We start from the raw sequence: 18,158 nt of genomic DNA on the forward strand, positions 1-18,158 counted from the left end.
GTGGTGCTGGGAAAACTGGAGAGCTACACATAAAAGAATGAAATTAGAACACTCCCTAACACCATACGCAAAAATAAACTCCAAATGGATTAAAGACTTAAATGTAAGACCAGACACTATAAAACTCTTAGAGGAAAACATAGGAAAAACATTCTTTGAGGTAAACCACAGCAAGATCTTTTTTGACCCACCTCCTAGAGGAACGGAAATAAAAACAAAAATAAACAAATGGGACTTAATTAAACTTAAAAGCTTTTGCACAGCAAAGGAAACCATAAACAAGACAAACAGACAACGCTCAGAATGGGAGAAAATATTTGCAAATGAAACAACAAAGGATTAATCTACAAAATATACAAATAGCACATGGAGCTCAATATCAAAAAAACAAACAATCCAGTTAAAAAATGGGTGGAAGTACACCATGATCAAGTGGGGTTTATCCCAGGGATGCAAGGATTCTTCAATATATGCAAATCAATCAATGTGATCCACCATATTAACAAATTGAAGGAGAAAAACCATATGATCATCTCAATAGCTGCAGAGAAAGCTTTCAACAAAATTCAACACCCATTTATGATAAAAACTCTCCAGAAAGTAGGCATAGAGGGAACTTACCTCAACATAATAAAGGCCATATATGACAAACCCACAGCCAACATCGTCCTCAGTGGTGAAAAACTGAAACCATTTCCACTAAGATCAGGAACAAGACAAGGTTGCCCACTCTCACCACTATTATTCAACATAGTTTTGGAAGTTTTAGCCACAGCAATCAGAGAAGAAAAAGAAATAAAAGGAATCCAAATCGGAAAAGAAGAAGTAAAGTTTACTGTCACTGTTTGCAGATGGCATGATACTATACATAGAGAATCCTAAAGAAGCTACCAGAAAACTACTAGAGCTAATCAATAAATTTGATAAAGTAGCAGGATACAAAATTAATGTGCAGAAATCTCTTGCATTCCTATACACTAATGATGAAAAATATGAAAGTGAAATTAAGAAAACACTCCCATTTACCATTGCAACAAAAAGAATAAAATACCTAGGAATAAACCTACCTAAGGAGGCAAAAGACCTGTATGCAGAAAATTATAAGACACTGATGAAAGAAATTAAAGATGATACAAATAGATGGAGAGGTATACCGTGTTCTTGAATTGGAAGAATCAACATTGTGAAAATGACTATACTACCTAAAGCAATCTACAGATTCAATGCAATCCCTATCAAACTACCACTGGCATTTTTCACAGAACTAGAACAAAAAATTTCACAATTTGTATGGAAACACAAAGGACCCCAAATAGCCAAAGCAATCTTGAGAAAGAAAAACGGAGCTGGAGGAATCAGACTCCCTGACTTCAGACTATACTACAAAGCTCCAGTAATCAAGACAGTATGGTACTGGTGCAAAACCAGAAATATAGATCAGTGGAACAGGATAGAAAGCCCAGAGATAAACCCACGCACATATGGTCACCTTATCTTTGATAAAGGAGGCAAGAATATACAATGGAGAAAAGACAGCCTCTTCAATAAGTGGTGCTGGGAAAACTGGACAGCTACATGTAAAAGAATGAAATTAGAACACTCCCTAACACCATACATAAAAATAAACTCAAAATGGATTAAAGACTTAAATGTAAGGCCAGACACTATCAAACTCTTAGAGGAAAACATAGGCAGAACACTCTTTGAAATAAATCACAGCAAGATCCTTTTTGACCCACCTCCTAGAGGAATAGAAATAAAAATAAACAAATGGGACCTAATGAAACTTAAAAGCTTTTGCACAGCAAAGGAAACCATAAACAAGATGAAAAGACAACCCTGAGAATGAGAGAAAATATTTGCAAATGAAGCAACTGGCAAAGGATTAATCTCCAAAATTTACAAGCAGCTCATGCAGCTCAATATCAAAAAAACAAACAACCCAATCCAAAAATGGGCAGAAGACCTAAATAGACATTTCTCCAAAGAAGACATACAGATTGCCAACAAACACGTGAAAGGATGCTCAATATCCCTAATCATTAGAGAAATGCAAATGAAAACTACAATGAAGTATCACCTCACACCAGTCAGAATGGCCACCATCAACAATCTACAAACAATAAATGCTGGAGAGGGTGGGGAGAAAAGGGAACCCTCTTGCACTGTTGGTAGGAATGTAAATTAATACAGCCACTATGGAGAACAGTATGGAGGTTCCTTAAGAAACTAAAAATAGAACTACCATATGACCCAGCAATCCCACTACTGGGCATATACCCTGAGAAAACCATAATTCAAAAAGAGTCATGTACCACAGTGTTCATTGCAGCTCTATTTACAATAGCCAGGACATAGAAGCAACCTAAGTGTCCATCAACAGATGAATGGATAAAGACGATGTGGCACATATATACAATGGAATATTACTCAGCCATAAAAAGAAACAAATTGAGTTATTTGTAGTGAGGTGGATGGACCTAGAGTCTGTCATACTGAGTGAAGTAAGTCAGAAAGAGAAAAACAAATACCTTATGCTAACACATATATATGGAATCTTTAAAAAAAGGTCATGAAGAACCTAGGGGCAAGAGGGGAATAAAGATGCAGACCTACTAGAGAATGGACTTGAGGACACGGGGAGGGGGAAAGGTAAGCTGGGACAAAGTGAGAGAGTGGCATGGACATATATACACTACCAAATATAAAATCGATAGCTAGTGGGAAGCAGCCGCATAGCACAGGGAGATCAGCTCGGTGCTTTGTCACCACCTACAGGGGTGGAGTAGGGAGGGTGGGAGGGAGGGAGACACAAGAGGGAAGAGATATGGAGATATATATATATGTATAACTGTTTTACTTTGTTATAAAGCAGAAACTAACGCACTGTTGTAAAGCAATTATACTCCAATAAAGATGTTAAAAAAATAAATGGGTGGAAGTCCTAAATAGACATTTCACCAAGGAAAATATACAGTTGGCCAAGAGGTACATGAAAAGATGCTCAACATCACGAATTATTAGAGAAATGCAAATCAAAACTACAGTGAGGTATCACCTCACGCCGGTCTGAATGACCATTTTCAGAAAATCTAGAAACAATAAAGGCTGGAAAGGCTGTAGTGAAAAGGGAACCCTCCTGCACTGTTGGTGGGAATGTCAGTTGATACAACCATTATGGAAAACAGTGTGGAGGTTCCTTAAAAAACAAAATAGAACTACCGTATGACCCAGCAATCCCACTACTGGGCATATACCCTGAGAAAACCATAATTCAAGAAGAGTCATGTACCACAATGTTCATTGCAGCACTATTTACAATAGCCAGGACATGGAAGCAACCTAAGTGTCCATCGACAGATGAATGGATAAAGAAGATGTGGCACATATATACAATGGAATATTACTCAGCCAGAAAAAGAAACGAAATTGAGTTATTTGTAGTGAGGTGGATGGGCCTAGAATCTGTCATACAAAGTGAAGTAAGTCAGAAAGAGAAAAACAAATACTGTATGCTAACCCATATATATGGAATCTAAAAAAAAAAAAAATGGTGCTGATGAGCCTATTTGCAGGGCAGGAATAAAGAGGTAGACATAGAGAATGGACTTGATGACATGGGGTGGGAAGGCGAAGCAGGGGCAAATGAGAGTAGCATTAACATATATACACTAACGAGTGTAAAATAGTTGGCTGGTGGGAAGCAGCAGCATAGCACAGGGAGATCGGCTCAGTGCTTTGCGGTGACCTAGAGGGGTGGGATAGGGAGGATGGGAGGGAGGCTCAAGAGGGAGGGGATATGGGGACATGTGTATGCATGTGGCCGATTTGCTTTGTTGTGCAACAGAAACTAACACAGTATTGTGAAGCAATTTTATTCCAATAAAGATCTATTAAAAGAAAAATAAATAAAATCATTATTTCTATGGAAAAATTCCACCATACGACTGCTGAGTAGAGTGTGGTAAAATTCTGGAATCCTTTGGGATGGTCTGTTTCTGCGTTTTGGCCAAAATGAATTTTGACTTTTTCTTCTTGTAATAACAGGATTATTTTGGTTCTGTTTTCATACCTCCCGCATCTCTTCAGAGCTTATTATTACAAGGCAGTTTTTAATGAGCCTTTGAAGACCTTCATTTCTGCATTTATATTGGTAGATTCATTGCTGTCATTACGTTCTCCCTGGTGTTTCATAAACATCACTTTCCAAGGTATTTACATGTATTGGTTTATTTTTATAAATTTATTTTATTATTTATTTTATTTTTGGCTGTGTTGGGTCTTCGTTGCTGTGCGTGGGCTTTCTCTAGTTACGGCAAGCAGGGACTGCTCTTCTTTGAGGTGAGCGGGCTTCTCATTGCAGTGGCTTCTCTTGTTGCTGAGCACGGGCTCTAGGCACGTGGGCTTCGGTAGTTGTGGCGCGTGGGCTTCAGTAGTTGTGGCACGTGGGCTCAGTAGTTGTGGCTCGTGGGCTCTAGAGCGCAGGCTCAGTAGTTGTGGCGAACCAGCCTAGTTGCTCCGCGGCATGTGGGGTCTTCCTGGACCAGGGCTTGAACCCATGTCCCCTGCATTGGCAGGTGGATTCTTAACCACTGCGCCACCAGGGAAGCCCACATATATTGGTTTAAAAAAAAAACCCCACTAATTTATTTCAGAGTTGTCAGTGTCCACAATGGATGACATGCAAATTAATGTTAGTTCTTTCTATCCCCTTGATAATCTTTCATATTCCATTTGGAAATTTTAAATATTTGGTGATGAGCAAAGCTTGAGTTCACCCTTTCTGAGCAACAGCATCCATGCTGCTCATGGGTTTGCCTTTCTTGAAGTGCTGAGCACTTGGCACTTGTGTATCTTTGGATTTTGACTTCTTGATTAGTTATATTCTTGGACAAACAGCTATTAAACAGATACTATTTAAGTCTGGAAACTCCTATACATTTCTTATCTCCTCAGTCCTTTTTCTTAAATTATTCTTTTTCAAACTTCTCTAAGTTTGGTCTACTTGAAATTAGTTGTCCTGTTACAGCAGTGTCTGATGGCCCTTGCTTGACCTTGGTCTTCGTGCGTCTTGCTTGCTGTTAGGTCTCGTTTCCACTTATAGAACTAAGTATTGGTGGACTGGTTTGAGATTGGTATTAATCTTTCTCTTGTGAATACAAGCAAATTAAATATACCAAATAGAGTTAGGATAGTTACTAAACAAACATTTTTTTTGATATATTAGCTGACTATTAAGTCCTCTTCTTAAACCAGCCCAGGACAATAAATGTTAGATTTTATTTCACTTTTTTAGTTTTATCTGTTTCATATTAGTGATGGGCTATCCTCAAGCTGTCAGTGACTTGAATCTTGTTTGGGAATTGCTCTCTGCCATCTGTGAACTATTTTGTAAGTTACATTTCTAGATTTTAAAGGCATCTGAGAAGACCTTACATGAAATCTGTTTAGGATGAAGAAAAGAAAATAATGGCCTTGGTTTCACAGCAGTCATTACAATTAATTTTTTTTTCCATTTTTGGCAGCTAGCAAGATCTTTCCCACTAATTTAATGTTTAGGAAATATGTTTGGCTTTGATTTTATTTTATTTTTTATTGAAGTGTAGTTGATTTACAATGTTGTGATAGTTTCTGATGTTCAGCAAAGTGATTCACCCCTTATATATATGTATATGTGTAAATATGTGTGTGTGTGTGTATTCTTTTTCAGATTGTTTTCCATTATAAGTTATTACAAGTTACTGAATAAAGTTCCCTGTGCTATACAGTAGGACCTTGTTGTTATCTATTTTATGTATAGTAGTGTGTATCTGTTAATCCCAAGCTCCTAATTTATTGTTTGGCTTTGATTGTAAATACATGCATAGAAGTCATTGCAACGTTAGGCCAAATATTTTTTTTCATAGTTGTATATAAATTACATATAACTTTTAAAATTTGAAACATGTTTTGTCCAGTATTGATTATTTATTACAATTCTCAATTTCAAATTTTCTTGAGTTTTTTCTCCCACGAGGAGCAACCAAAAAATTGCTGGGAATGGCATGCGTCTGAAAATTGGAGGTCCTCTTGCCTTGCGTAGATTCAAATTTGACCAGAGTGTGCTTTGCATCTTCCCTTTCAGTCTTCTCCAGCCACAACTGTTACGTCGCCTAATTCTACACCAGCTAAAACTATTGACACATCCCCTCCAGTTGATTTGTTTGCAACTGCATCTGCGGCTGTACCAGTCAGGTTAGTTCATGAGAATGCAGCGAACCGTTTATTAATTTTATGATCAGGTGTTCATTTTATTTTTGAGTACCAAACCCAAATGACTTCGCAAAATGAAATGTAGTCCTAGTAAATGTGTGATATTTTGGGTTATTTTCAGGTACATAGACTAAGTTCTTCTGTACTTCATACAGTTACTTAGGCTTGTACCTCTCAAAGTGTAAGGAAGACCTAAGCTGTGGAAATCACCTTGTTGCTCACACATTTGGGAAAGGAGTGGAAGAAAGATGCACACTTCAGGTTCTTCTGAAATGGATGATATGGACAGTGTTTTCTGAAATTAGTTTCTTCTTGTGTGAAATTTAAAGGGTGTCTTAAAGTGGTAAGGAATGAGATGAAAGGAAGTGAAGTGAAATGAAATGCTTGTAGTTGCAGGCCAATTACTGGTGCATATGAGGAACTCAAACTCTGGTGGTAGGAAGAAACCATCAGGATGAGCCTAATTGCTTTTTTAAAAAATTTATTTATTTATTTGGTTGCACCAGGTCTTAGTTGCGGCAGGCAGGCTCCTTAGTTGTGGCAGGTGGGCTCCTTAGTTGTGGCTCGTGGGCTCCTTAGTTGCAGCTCCAGGGATGCTTAATTGCAGCTCCAGGGCTCCTTAGTTGTGGCATGTGAACTCTTAGTTGCAGCATGCATATGGGATCTAGTTCCCTGACCAGGGATCAAATCCGGGCCCCCTGTATTGGGAGCGCGGAGTCTTACCTACTGCACCACCAGGGAAGGCCCCTTATTGCTTTCATAGTGCCTAAAGGTAAGAACAGTAGTGAGAAAGGGGGGGATGACTGTAAAATCTCTGGGCCACCTGAAATGAAGCCTCAACTCAGAGAGGCTTCCTCAGATAATAATTTTAGGTCAACTCTTTGTTTGGTTCTTTAGCCTTGAGAGCATTCTAGTCCCATCTTGTAGTATCTGTGACTCTGATTATGAATGCCCTGTATTTGGAGACTTGAATTTTGACCTGAGCAATAAAGCCCCATAATGTACGCATGTTAACTATGCACATTACCCTCTACTTGCTTAATTCTGCTTTTATAATCACAGGCTTGGTAAAGCCAAGTCCTTTCTGCCTCTATACTAAGATAAATTGCTTCTTATAAAAGCTTTGATTCTGGTCTTAATAATAAATATTTCCCTATTCTGGCTCTTAGACCAGTCGTACTTATGAAATAGACATCAAAACTAGGCAAGTTTCAGGGGTCTTGAAACTTTTTTTTTTAAGCAGCAGAATCCTTTTTTCAAAAAAATATTGCTCGGAAATCTAATACGTAAAAAAGATAAAGATGGAACGGCTATTTATGAGGAGGGGTGGGGAACCTGGGACCCTGATGGCTTAGTACCTGGTCTGGCAGCCTTTAAGCCAGTGCTCCTTAAACCTGACTGTACAGTGAAACTTCTGGGGTTGTAGTAAAATGAAGACTCTGATGTAGTAGATATGGGTTAAGCCTGGGATTTTGCATTTTTAACAAGGTCCCAGGATGCTGCTAGTTTGGAAACCACACTTTGAATAGCAATGCTCTAGGCTCCGCCTTGGAACTTCTATAGATGGAGGAGCTTTGAAAAGCACAGCCCCAATTTAATAAGAGTGAAAAATACGGAATTATTTTTAGGTGAGGTCTCTTATAGGCAAACTTGATGTGTTGTAGTTTAACTTAGAAAAAAGGTACAATAGTGATTATTCATTTTAGTATTCTTTGGTTTATAAATAAATTCTTCTTTTCAAGTTAAGAATGATTTACCATACTCCAAAAAAAACATACAAAAAAACTTTAGAAAATAGAGAAAAGGAAAAAAATTACCAATAATTCTCTTACCTTTAATATTTGGAGTACGTTTCCTTCTGTCACGGCCCTCATAACCAGCATTTCAGATGCTACCCAGTGGACATAACATGTTTAAAATTCCCCCTTATTTTGAGGCATTTAGATTTTCCCTTTTAATTTCTGCTTTGGGATTTGCTGAGTGACCCATTGCTTGAAGTATAATTTAACTTTGCAAGAGTTGGCAAACGATGGCCCATGGATCAAATCTAGCCGACTGTCTTTTTCTGTAAATAAATTTTTATTGGAACAAAGGCATGTTCGTTTGCTTACGTACGGCCTCTGTCTTATTTCACTCTGCACTGGCGGAGTCGAATAGCGATAGAGACTGTCTGGCTCGCAGACCTAAAATTTTTAGTATCTGGCCCTTTACAGAAGTTGTTTGCCAACTCTCGGTATAGAGGAACATATGCTTTACTGCTGTACTTTACAAAATATTATTCTCTTACTGGATTTAAACTAGCCAAAAGCTGTGATGTTTTCTGCATAAGTCTTTATTTAAAAAGCATCTTTACATTTTAAAATTTCAGAATCTGATTTTAAAATCATATTTTCCTTTCAGCGCTTCTAAACCATCTAGTGATCTCCTGGACCTGCAGCCAGACTTCTCCTCCGCAGGGGCGGCAGCAGCCGCGACACCAGCACCACCACCACCATCTTCAGGAGGCGCCACTGCGTGGGGGGGTGAGTGAAGCCAGACAACAATGCCATTTTTCTATTTAGTTGTTTTTATTCAGGCTGTAATTGTTATACTTACCTTCTGATTATCCAAAATGGTGCTGGAAACTCGGGGAGAAAATGTTCAGAATGGCATTGATTGATTGATTGAACTATATATTGAGAGAGCGAGACAAAGACAGAAAAAGTACCCATAATACAGTTAAAATATTCGAGTAATCATATAATTTTTTAGTTTAAAAGCTGGAACAATGGGAGTATTTTTTCTTCGCTGTTCTCAAATTCTGATTAGTAATTGCTCCCTAGAGATGCAGGCCTTAGAAGATTGGGTGTTCCCATGAACTTAAGAGATTACTCAGGGGCAGCATTTCGAATTTGGTTTGTTCAGATATGGTCTCCTTCGTGGATTCCTTTAGACCTTCACTGGTTTTATTCACATTGTATTTGACTTCATGCAGTGGAAATCTGGGATAGATTCTTGTCGGTGCCAGAAAATATCCATACTAAACTAATTAAGCGGAACCACACCTAAGTGCTTGATTTCCATTTTATTCATGAATCTTGGGGAAAAAATTAAGCTTTTATATGTTTTTAATTAAACATATTTAATACCAATATAAAAATTAAGATAACTACTGCTTAATTCTCAAAGCTTCACAGAATTGGTGTTAAATAACTTAGTCTACTACATCAAACTATCAAAATAAAAAATTGTTTAAGTTTGAAAATGGCTCGTAGGAACAACACAGAGGGAAACAACACAGAGGAACTGACACAGGAGGTGTCCCATCATATCTCCCCATAGGAACAATACTTCGGCAGCCACCCACAGATAAAGGTGCCTTTGTGGGAGCTTTGGGATCCAGGTAAAAGGTTGCAAAGCCAAAGTGGAGCCCGAGACCAAGAACAGTTGATTTGAGAAGGCAAGCCTACTCCCAGGTGGGAGGCTCGCCAACGCTGGTCCTGGCAACAGACCTGGAAACACTGCCATGCCCCTGTGGACTCACTACAGTCCTGTTTGGCCATGATCCTGCCACCAGTAACATCTGCCAAGGGACCAGGGAGGAGTGTACACACCCATGCCTTGGGTAACAGGCCTCCTGTCCTTGGTCTAAACTGTGGACCCTGAAACTGCCTGTGGCCCAGCTCCAGCCTCTCTCAGTCATGGTCCAGGAGCAGTCCTGCCTTCCCAGGGATCCAGCAGGAGACACATCTGTCTGTGCCCCCAGAGGCAGGCCCAGGGACCTTAATCCAACCTCAGATCCTGAAGCAGCCTTGTGACTAGGCTCCAGCCCCTCCCAGCCTCACTCAGGGAGCAGTCCTACCCACCCAGGGACCTTGTGGGAGACACACTCATCCGTGCCCCTATGGGCAGGCCTATAGATCTTGGTCCCAACTGTGGACCTTAAAGCAACCTTCTCACTTCATTTAGCCCCACTTAGCTGCAGTCCAAGCCTAGTCTGGCGTAGCCAGAGACCCAGCAGGAGCTACACCCAAACATGTACCTGGTAACAAGCCCACCATCTCTGAACCCAACTGCACATCCTTAAGTGGACCCTTGTCCCAGCTCCAGCCATACTAACCAAGGTCGTGAAGGCAGTCCTGTCCACTCAGGGACCAGGAGGCAGGATCTACACCCACCCAAGCCCCTAGTAACAGGCCCACCAACATGGACACTACAGAAGACCCAGAAGCAGCCACATGACCCAGCCCCAACCCCACTCAACTGCAATCCCAGAGGCAGTATCATCAGCCCAGGGACCTGACAGGAGAAGGCCTTTACCTGCCAAAACCAGTGTTTAAAAACAGGAAGAGGTGTTTGCTCCTTCAGATGCACAGACACCAACACAGGGCTACACAGAATACAAAGAATCAGGCAAACAAACATGACACTGCCAAAGGAAACCAATAAATCTCTAGTAACTTACCCTAAAGAAATGGAGATCTATACATAGCCTGATAACGAATTCAAAATAATTATCTTAAAGAAACTCAATGAAATACAAGAGAACACAAATAGGCAACAAAATTAAGTTAGGAAAACTATACATGAACAAAATAAGAAAATAGAAACCATAAAAGGGAACAAAACAGAAATTCTGAACGAAACAGAATACAATGACTGAACTGAAAAGAAAAACTCAGTAGAGAGCTTACTTGATCAGACAGAGTAAAGAATCAACAAACTCAAAGATAGAGCGTTAGAAAATAGCCAATTAAAGGAACAAAAAGGAAAAAAAGTGATGCATTCAGGACATATGGGATGCCATAAAATGAATGAATATATGCATCATGGGAGTCCCAGAAAGAGAAGAAAGCGAGAAAGAGAAGAAAGCTTATTTAAAGAGATAATGGCTAAAAACTTCATAAATCATGGGAGGGATATGGACATTTAAATTCATGAAGTTCAAAAGTCTCCAAGCAAAATCAATCCAAAGAATATTACCTGAGACACAGTATATAATCAGATTGTCAGAAGTCAAAGACAAAGAGAAACTTTTGAAAGCAACAAGAGAAAAGTACTCCTCACATACAAGGGAACCCTGATAAAGCTATCAGCATATTTCTCAGCAGAAACCTTGCAGGCCAGGAGTAAGTAGCATGATATATTCAAAGTCCTGAAAGAAAAAAACTGCCAACCAAGAATGCTATACCTGGCAAAGTTGTTCTTCAGAAGTGAAGGTGAGAAAAAGACATTACCTGACAAGCAAAATCTGAGAGAATTCATCACCACTAGACCTGTCTTACAGGAAATGCTAAAGGGATTTCTTTAAGATAAAACAACAGGATGCTAAATAACAATGAGAAAATGTATGAAAGCACAACCCTTGAACAACATGAGTTTGAACTGTGAGAGTCCACTTATACACAGTTTTTTTTCCACTAAATATGTAATACACAACTAAACAATACATGGTTGGTTGAATCTGCAGAACTGTGGATATGGAGGACCAACTGTAAATGTATAGGTGGATTTTTGACTGCATGGGAGGTTGGCTCCCGTAACCCCTTTGCTGTTCAAGGGTGAACTGTATCAAACTCACTGGTAAAGGTAAATTTGTAGTCAAATTCAGAATACTCTATAATACTGTAAATGTGGTAGGTAAATTAGTTTTAACCCTGGTATGAAAGTTAAAAGACAAGAGAATTTAAAATAACTAAAGCTACAATAATTTGCTGCTACATACACAGTATAAAAAGATGTAGAGTGGATAATATGTGGAAAGTAGAGAAAGGTAAAAGTGTCCATAGTTTTTGTATGTGATTGAAGTTAAGTTGTTATCAGCTTAAAATAGACTGTTAAAACTATAAGATGTTTTATGTAAGCCCCATGGTAAACACAAAGAAAAAAACCTCTACTAGATACTAAAAATAAAGAGAAAGGAATCAAAGCATACCACTGAGGAAAATCATCAAGTCACAAAGGAAGAGAGCAAGAGAGGAAGAAAAGAACAAAGGAACTACAGAATGGTCAGAAAACAGTAAACAAAATGACAATAGTAAGTCCTTACCTATAACTACTGTAAATTTAAATGGATTAAATTCTCTATCAAATAATAGAGTAGTTCAGTGGATATTAAAAAACAAACAAAAAACAAAATCCAACAATCTAGTGCCTACAAGAGACTCCTTTTAACTTTAAGGACATGCATAGGCAAGGTGAAGAGATGGGAAAAGATTTTCAGTCAAAATCTATCACAAGAAACAAAGAAAATCACTATATAATGATAAAATCAATTCATCAAGAGGATATAAACATCAAAATACCTAAATATATAAAGCAAATATTAACAGAACTGAGGGGAGAAATAGACAACCATACAGTAATAGTGGGGGGCTTCAATATGCCAATTTCAACAGTAGCTAGATCATCCAGACAGAAAATCAGTAAGAAAATAACAAACTTGAATAACAGTTTACCCCAAATGGACCTAATAGGCATAAACAGAAAATTTCATCCAACACAGCAGAATATACATTCTCCTCAGGTGCACACAGAACATTATCCAGGGTAGATCATATGTTGGGAGACTAAAAATTTCTTAACAAATTAAAGAAGATTGAAGTCATATCAAGTATCATTTCTGACCTTCAGTGGTATGAAACTAGAAATCAGTAACACAAGGAAATTTTGAAAATTCACCAATATGTGGAGATTAAATAACATACAGCCAACCAATGAGTCAAAGAAGAAATCAAAAAGAAATTAAAAAGAATCTTGAGACAAAGGAAAATGGAAACACAGCTTATCAAAACTTGCGTGATTCTGCAAAAGCAGTTCTAAGAGGGACATTCATAGCGCTAAATGCCTCCATTAAAAAAAAGAAAGAGCTCAAATAAACAATCTAGCTTTACGTCTCACAGAACTAGATAAAGAGCAAACTTAGCCAAAAGATAGCAGAAGGGAAAAAGTAATAAAGATTAGAGCAGAAATAAATGAAATAGAGACTAGAAGGACAATAGAAAAGATCAACAAAACTAAGGGTTGGTTTTCTGAAAAGATAAAATTTCTTACAGCTAGACTAACCAAGAAAAAAAGAGCAACAACTCAAAAATAAAATTATAAATGAAAGAAGAAACATTATAGCTGATACCATAAAAATACAAAGAATCATAATAGACTACTGTGAGCAATTTATGCCATAATTGGATAACCTAAAAGAAATGGATAAATTCCTAGAAAGATACAACTGATCAAGACAGAATCAGAAGAAATAGAAAATCTGAACAGACCCATATGAAATAAGGAAATTAAAGCGGTAATCAAAAACCTCCCAACAAAGAAAAACCCATGACCATATAGCTTCATGGGTGAATTCTACCAAACATTTAAACAGGAATTAAAGCCAGTCCTACTCAAACTCTTCCCAAAAAATTTAAAAGGAGGGAATACTTCCAAACTTATTTTTTGAAGCTAGTTTTACCCTCATTCCAAAGCCGTATACAGATACTACAAGAACATAGCTGCAAGAATCCTTCACAAAATATTAGAAAACTGAATTCAGCAGCAAATTAAAAGGGTCATACACCATGATCAAGTGGGATTTATCCCTGGGATGCAAGGATGGTTCAACATATGCAAGTGATACACACCACATTACAGAATAAAGGATAAAAATCATATGATCATCTCAGTGGATGCAGAAAAAGCACTTAACAAAATTTAACAACCTTTCATGATTAAAACTCTCAACAAATTAGGTAAAGAAGGAATGTATTTCAATATAATAAAGGGCATATATGACAAGTCCACAGCTAACGTGTTACTTAATGATGAAAAGCTGTAACCTTTTCCTCTAAGATTAGGAACAAGACAAGGATGCCTACTCTCTCCACTTCTACTCAACATAGTACTGGAAGTCTAAACCAGAGCAGTTAGTCAAGAAAAAGAAATAAAATGCATCCAAATAGGAAAAGAGGAAATAAAATTGTCTCTGCAGATGACATGATCTTATATGTAGAAACCCAAAAGACTCCACCAAAAAACTGTTAGAACTAATAAACAAATTCAGTAAAGTTCGAGATACACAATTTATGTACAAAAATCAACTGCATTTCTATACACTAACAACAAACTATCTGAAAAAGAAATGAAGAAAACAATCCCATTTACAGCAGCATCAAAAAGAATAAAATACTTAGGAATAAATTTAACCAAGGAGGTGAAAAACCTGTACACTGAAAACTGTAAGACATTGATGAAAGAAATAGAAGATACATATAAATGGAAAGATATCCTGTGTTCATGGATTAGAAGAATTAATATTGTTAATGTCCATGTTACCCAAAGTGATCTACAGATTCATTGCAATCCCTAGAAAAATTGTAATGGCATTTTCCCATTAATAGAAAAAAATTTTGTCTTCATACAGACCACAAAAGACACCAAATAGCCAAAGAAATCTTGAGAAAGAAAAATAAGGCTGGAGGCATCGAACTTCCTGAAATTAACCTATATTTCAAAGCTATAGTAACCAAAATGAGACGGTACTGGCATGAAAACAGACACCTCAACCAACAGAACAAGAGAATAGAGAGCCCAGAAATAAACCCACGCATATTCAGTTAGCTAACCTTTGACAAGGATGCCGAGAATATACAACAGGGAACAGATAGTCTCTTTAATAAATGGTGTTGGGAAAACTAGACATCTATGTGCAAAAGAATGAAATTGGAACCTTATCTTACATCATACACAAAAATTAACTCAAATGGATTAAAGACTTAAATACAAGATCTGAAACCATAAAACTCCTAGAAGAAAACATAGGGAAAAAACTCCTAGACATTGATCTTAGCAGTGAATTTTTTGATTTGCCACCAAAAACACAGGCAACAAAAGCAAAAATAAGCAAGTAAGACTACATTCAAACTAAAAAACTTCTACACAGCAAAGGAAACAACAAAATAAAAGTGCAGCCTATGGAATGGGAGAAAACATTTGTAAAAAAAAAAAAAACCCCAAATAACTTGATTTTAAAATAGGTAAAGGACATAAATAGATATTTTCCAAGCAAGATATGCAAATGGCCAACAAGTATATGAAAAGGTGTTCACTGTCATTAATCATTAGGAAAATGCAAATCAAAACCACAGAGATAGCACCCCACACTTGTTAGGATGACTGTTATCAAAAAGACAAGAGATAACAAGTGTTTGGTGAGGGAGTGGAGAAAAGGGAACCATTATTCATTGTTGCTGGGGATGTAAATTGGTGCAGCCATTATGGTTTATTTTTTATTTATTTTTATTTTTAAATTTTTTTTTATTGGAGTATAATTGCTTTACAATGTTGTGTTAGTTTCTGCTATACAACAAAGTGAATCAGCTATACATATACATATATCCCCATATCCCCTCCCTCTTGAGCCTCCCTCCCACCCTCCCTATCCCACCCCTCTAGGTCATCACAAAGCATCGAGCTGATCTCCTTGTGCTATACAGCAGCTTCCCACTAACCATCCATTTTACGTTTGGTAGTGTATATACATCAATGCTACTCTCTCACTTCATCCCTACTTCCCCTTCCTCCCCCGAGTCCTCAAGTCCATTCTTTACGTCTGTGTCTTTATTCCTGCCCTGCCACTAAGTTCGTCAGTACCATCTTTTTAGATTCCATGTATGTGCTTTAGCATATGGTATTTTTCTCTTTCTGACTTACTTCCCTCTGGATGACAGACTCTAGGTCCATCCACCTCATTACAAATAATTCAATTTCGTTCCTTTTTATGGCTGAGTAATATTCCATTGTATGTATATACCACATCTTCTTTATCCATTCATCTGTCGATGGACACATAGGTTGCTTCCATGTCCTGGCTATTGTAAATAGTGCTGCAATGAACATTGTGGTACATGTATCTTTTTGAATTATGGTTTTCTCAGGGTATATGCCCAGTAGTGGGATTGCTGGGTCATATGGTAGTTCTATTTTTAGTTTTTTTTTTTTTTTTTTTTTTTTTTAAGGATTTTCTTATTTATTTATTTATTTATTTATTTATTTTTGGCTGTGTTGGGTCTTCGGTTCGTGCGAGGGCTTTCTCCAGTTGCGGCAAGCGGGGGCCACTCTTCATCGCGGTGCGGGGACCGCTCTTCATCGCGGTGCGCGGGCCTTTCTCTATCGCGGCCCCTCCCGTTGCGGGGCACAGGCTCCAGACGCGCAGGCTCAGCAATTGTGGCTCACGGGCCCAGCTGCTCCGTGGCATGTGGGATCTTCCCAGACCAGGGCTCGAACCCGTGTCCCCTGCATTAGCAGGCAGATTCTCAACCACTGCGCCACCAGGGAAGCCCTATTTTTAGTTTTTTAAGGAACGTCCATACTGTACTCCATAGTGGCAGTACAGCCATCATGGAAAAAATATAGAGGTTCCTCAAAAAATTGAAAATAGAACTGTCATATGATTCACCAGTCTCACTTCTGGATGGATGGAGATCTGCACCCCCATGTTCATTACAGCATTATCCACAATAGCCAAGATATAAAAATAACCTAAGTGTCTGTCAACAGACAAAAGGATATAAAAAAACCACATTGTATATATTCAATGGAATATTATTTAGTCCTTTAAAAAGAAAGAAGTCCTCCTATTTGTTACAGTATGGATGAACATGAAGGACATTATGCTAAGTGAATAAACCAGACACAGAAAGACAAATGTGTATGATCTTACTTCTGTGTGAAATCTAAACTCATAGATGCAGAAAGTAGAAGGGTGGTTGCCAGAGGCTGGTAGTGGGCGATGGAGGGCAGGGTATGGAATTGGAAGACGTTCAAAGGGTACAAAGGGTCAGTTGTAAGATGAATAAGTTTTGGAGATCTTATATACAGTATGGTTACCATATTTAATAATACTGTATCGTATACTTAAAATTTGCTAAGAGAGTGAATCTTAAGTATTTGCACTACAAAAATACAGTAACTATGTGAGATGATGGATGTGTTAATTTGATTGTGGTCATCTTTTCATAATGTATATGTATATCAAATCATCACATTGTGCATCTTAAATATATACAATTTTTATATGTCACTTATACCTCCATAAACCTGAAGGGGGTGAGGAGAAACAGCACTGGTAAAAGACATTAACTGACTGATGAGGAAACTGGTAAGACGATAAAGCTGGCTCAAAGAGCGTTTTGAGGAACTGGGTATTTATAGACATTTGAAAGGAAATGTTAAAATAAGATGGCTAGGTTAAGTACAAAACTGGTTAATGTCCAGTAGAGTAGTAAAAATCATGTCTTGAGGTTATCTTTTCTCCCAGACAGAGCATCACTAGCAGACAAAAACTGTAACTCAGTATATCATTTCAGAATCAGAGTCCTTAATTAACAGTTAAATTGCAGCATCAAATGAAGATACATTTCCACAGGTAATTAAATAATCCTTGGGTGAGTTTGGTAAACATTGGCAATATAACATCAACACTATCTGCTATAATCTCTTGGTTTTATTTCCAAGTTTTTGTGGTAACAAAATAAACAAAAATAACTACTTGTGAAACAAAGTTGCTAACTATATTTACAAGCATTTAAATATTGGTGCTTTTCCATTTAAATACTTAAAACTTCTCCTTTGTTGAAATGTTCAACTCCTAAGCCTATAGCTATCATTTTTTTAATAAAAATTTTCTTTCAACTACACTTAACTTTATTAAATTTCAATTGGTAAAGGAAAATATTTTTGTTGGAGAGATTTTATAAGGGCCTTCTGGTTTTCATGTTTATTTCATTCTGAGCTTCATCTTTCAGAAATGTTTGATTATTTCAGTTTACTAATAATTTTCATTGCCACAGTATCTTATACAGTGTATCATGTTTTCCTATTTATTTAAGAATGCTTCAAATCCATATCCTTAAATCAGGCTTTCTCTGTCATAAAATTCA

General features: G+C 37.6%; 1 protein-coding gene across 5 annotated transcripts in view; it reads left to right on the forward strand.

Moving 5' to 3' along the window:
• The window catches only part of SNAP91 (synaptosome associated protein 91), a 157,165-nt gene that overhangs the window by 86,902 nt on the left and 52,105 nt on the right, over positions 1 to 18,158 (forward strand). For all 5 annotated transcript variants that reach the window (XM_057527741.1, XM_057527739.1, XM_057527740.1 and 2 more), the window contains 2 exons: positions 6,125 to 6,234; positions 8,653 to 8,774. In XM_057527741.1, coding sequence (XP_057383724.1) covers positions 6,125 to 6,234; positions 8,653 to 8,774 — 232 coding nt within the window. The remainder of the gene's footprint in view (positions 1 to 6,124; positions 6,235 to 8,652; positions 8,775 to 18,158) is intronic.

This window comes from Balaenoptera acutorostrata, chromosome 14 (assembly GCF_949987535.1).
Source record: "Balaenoptera acutorostrata chromosome 14, mBalAcu1.1, whole genome shotgun sequence".
NCBI lineage: Eukaryota > Metazoa > Chordata > Mammalia > Artiodactyla > Balaenopteridae > Balaenoptera > Balaenoptera acutorostrata.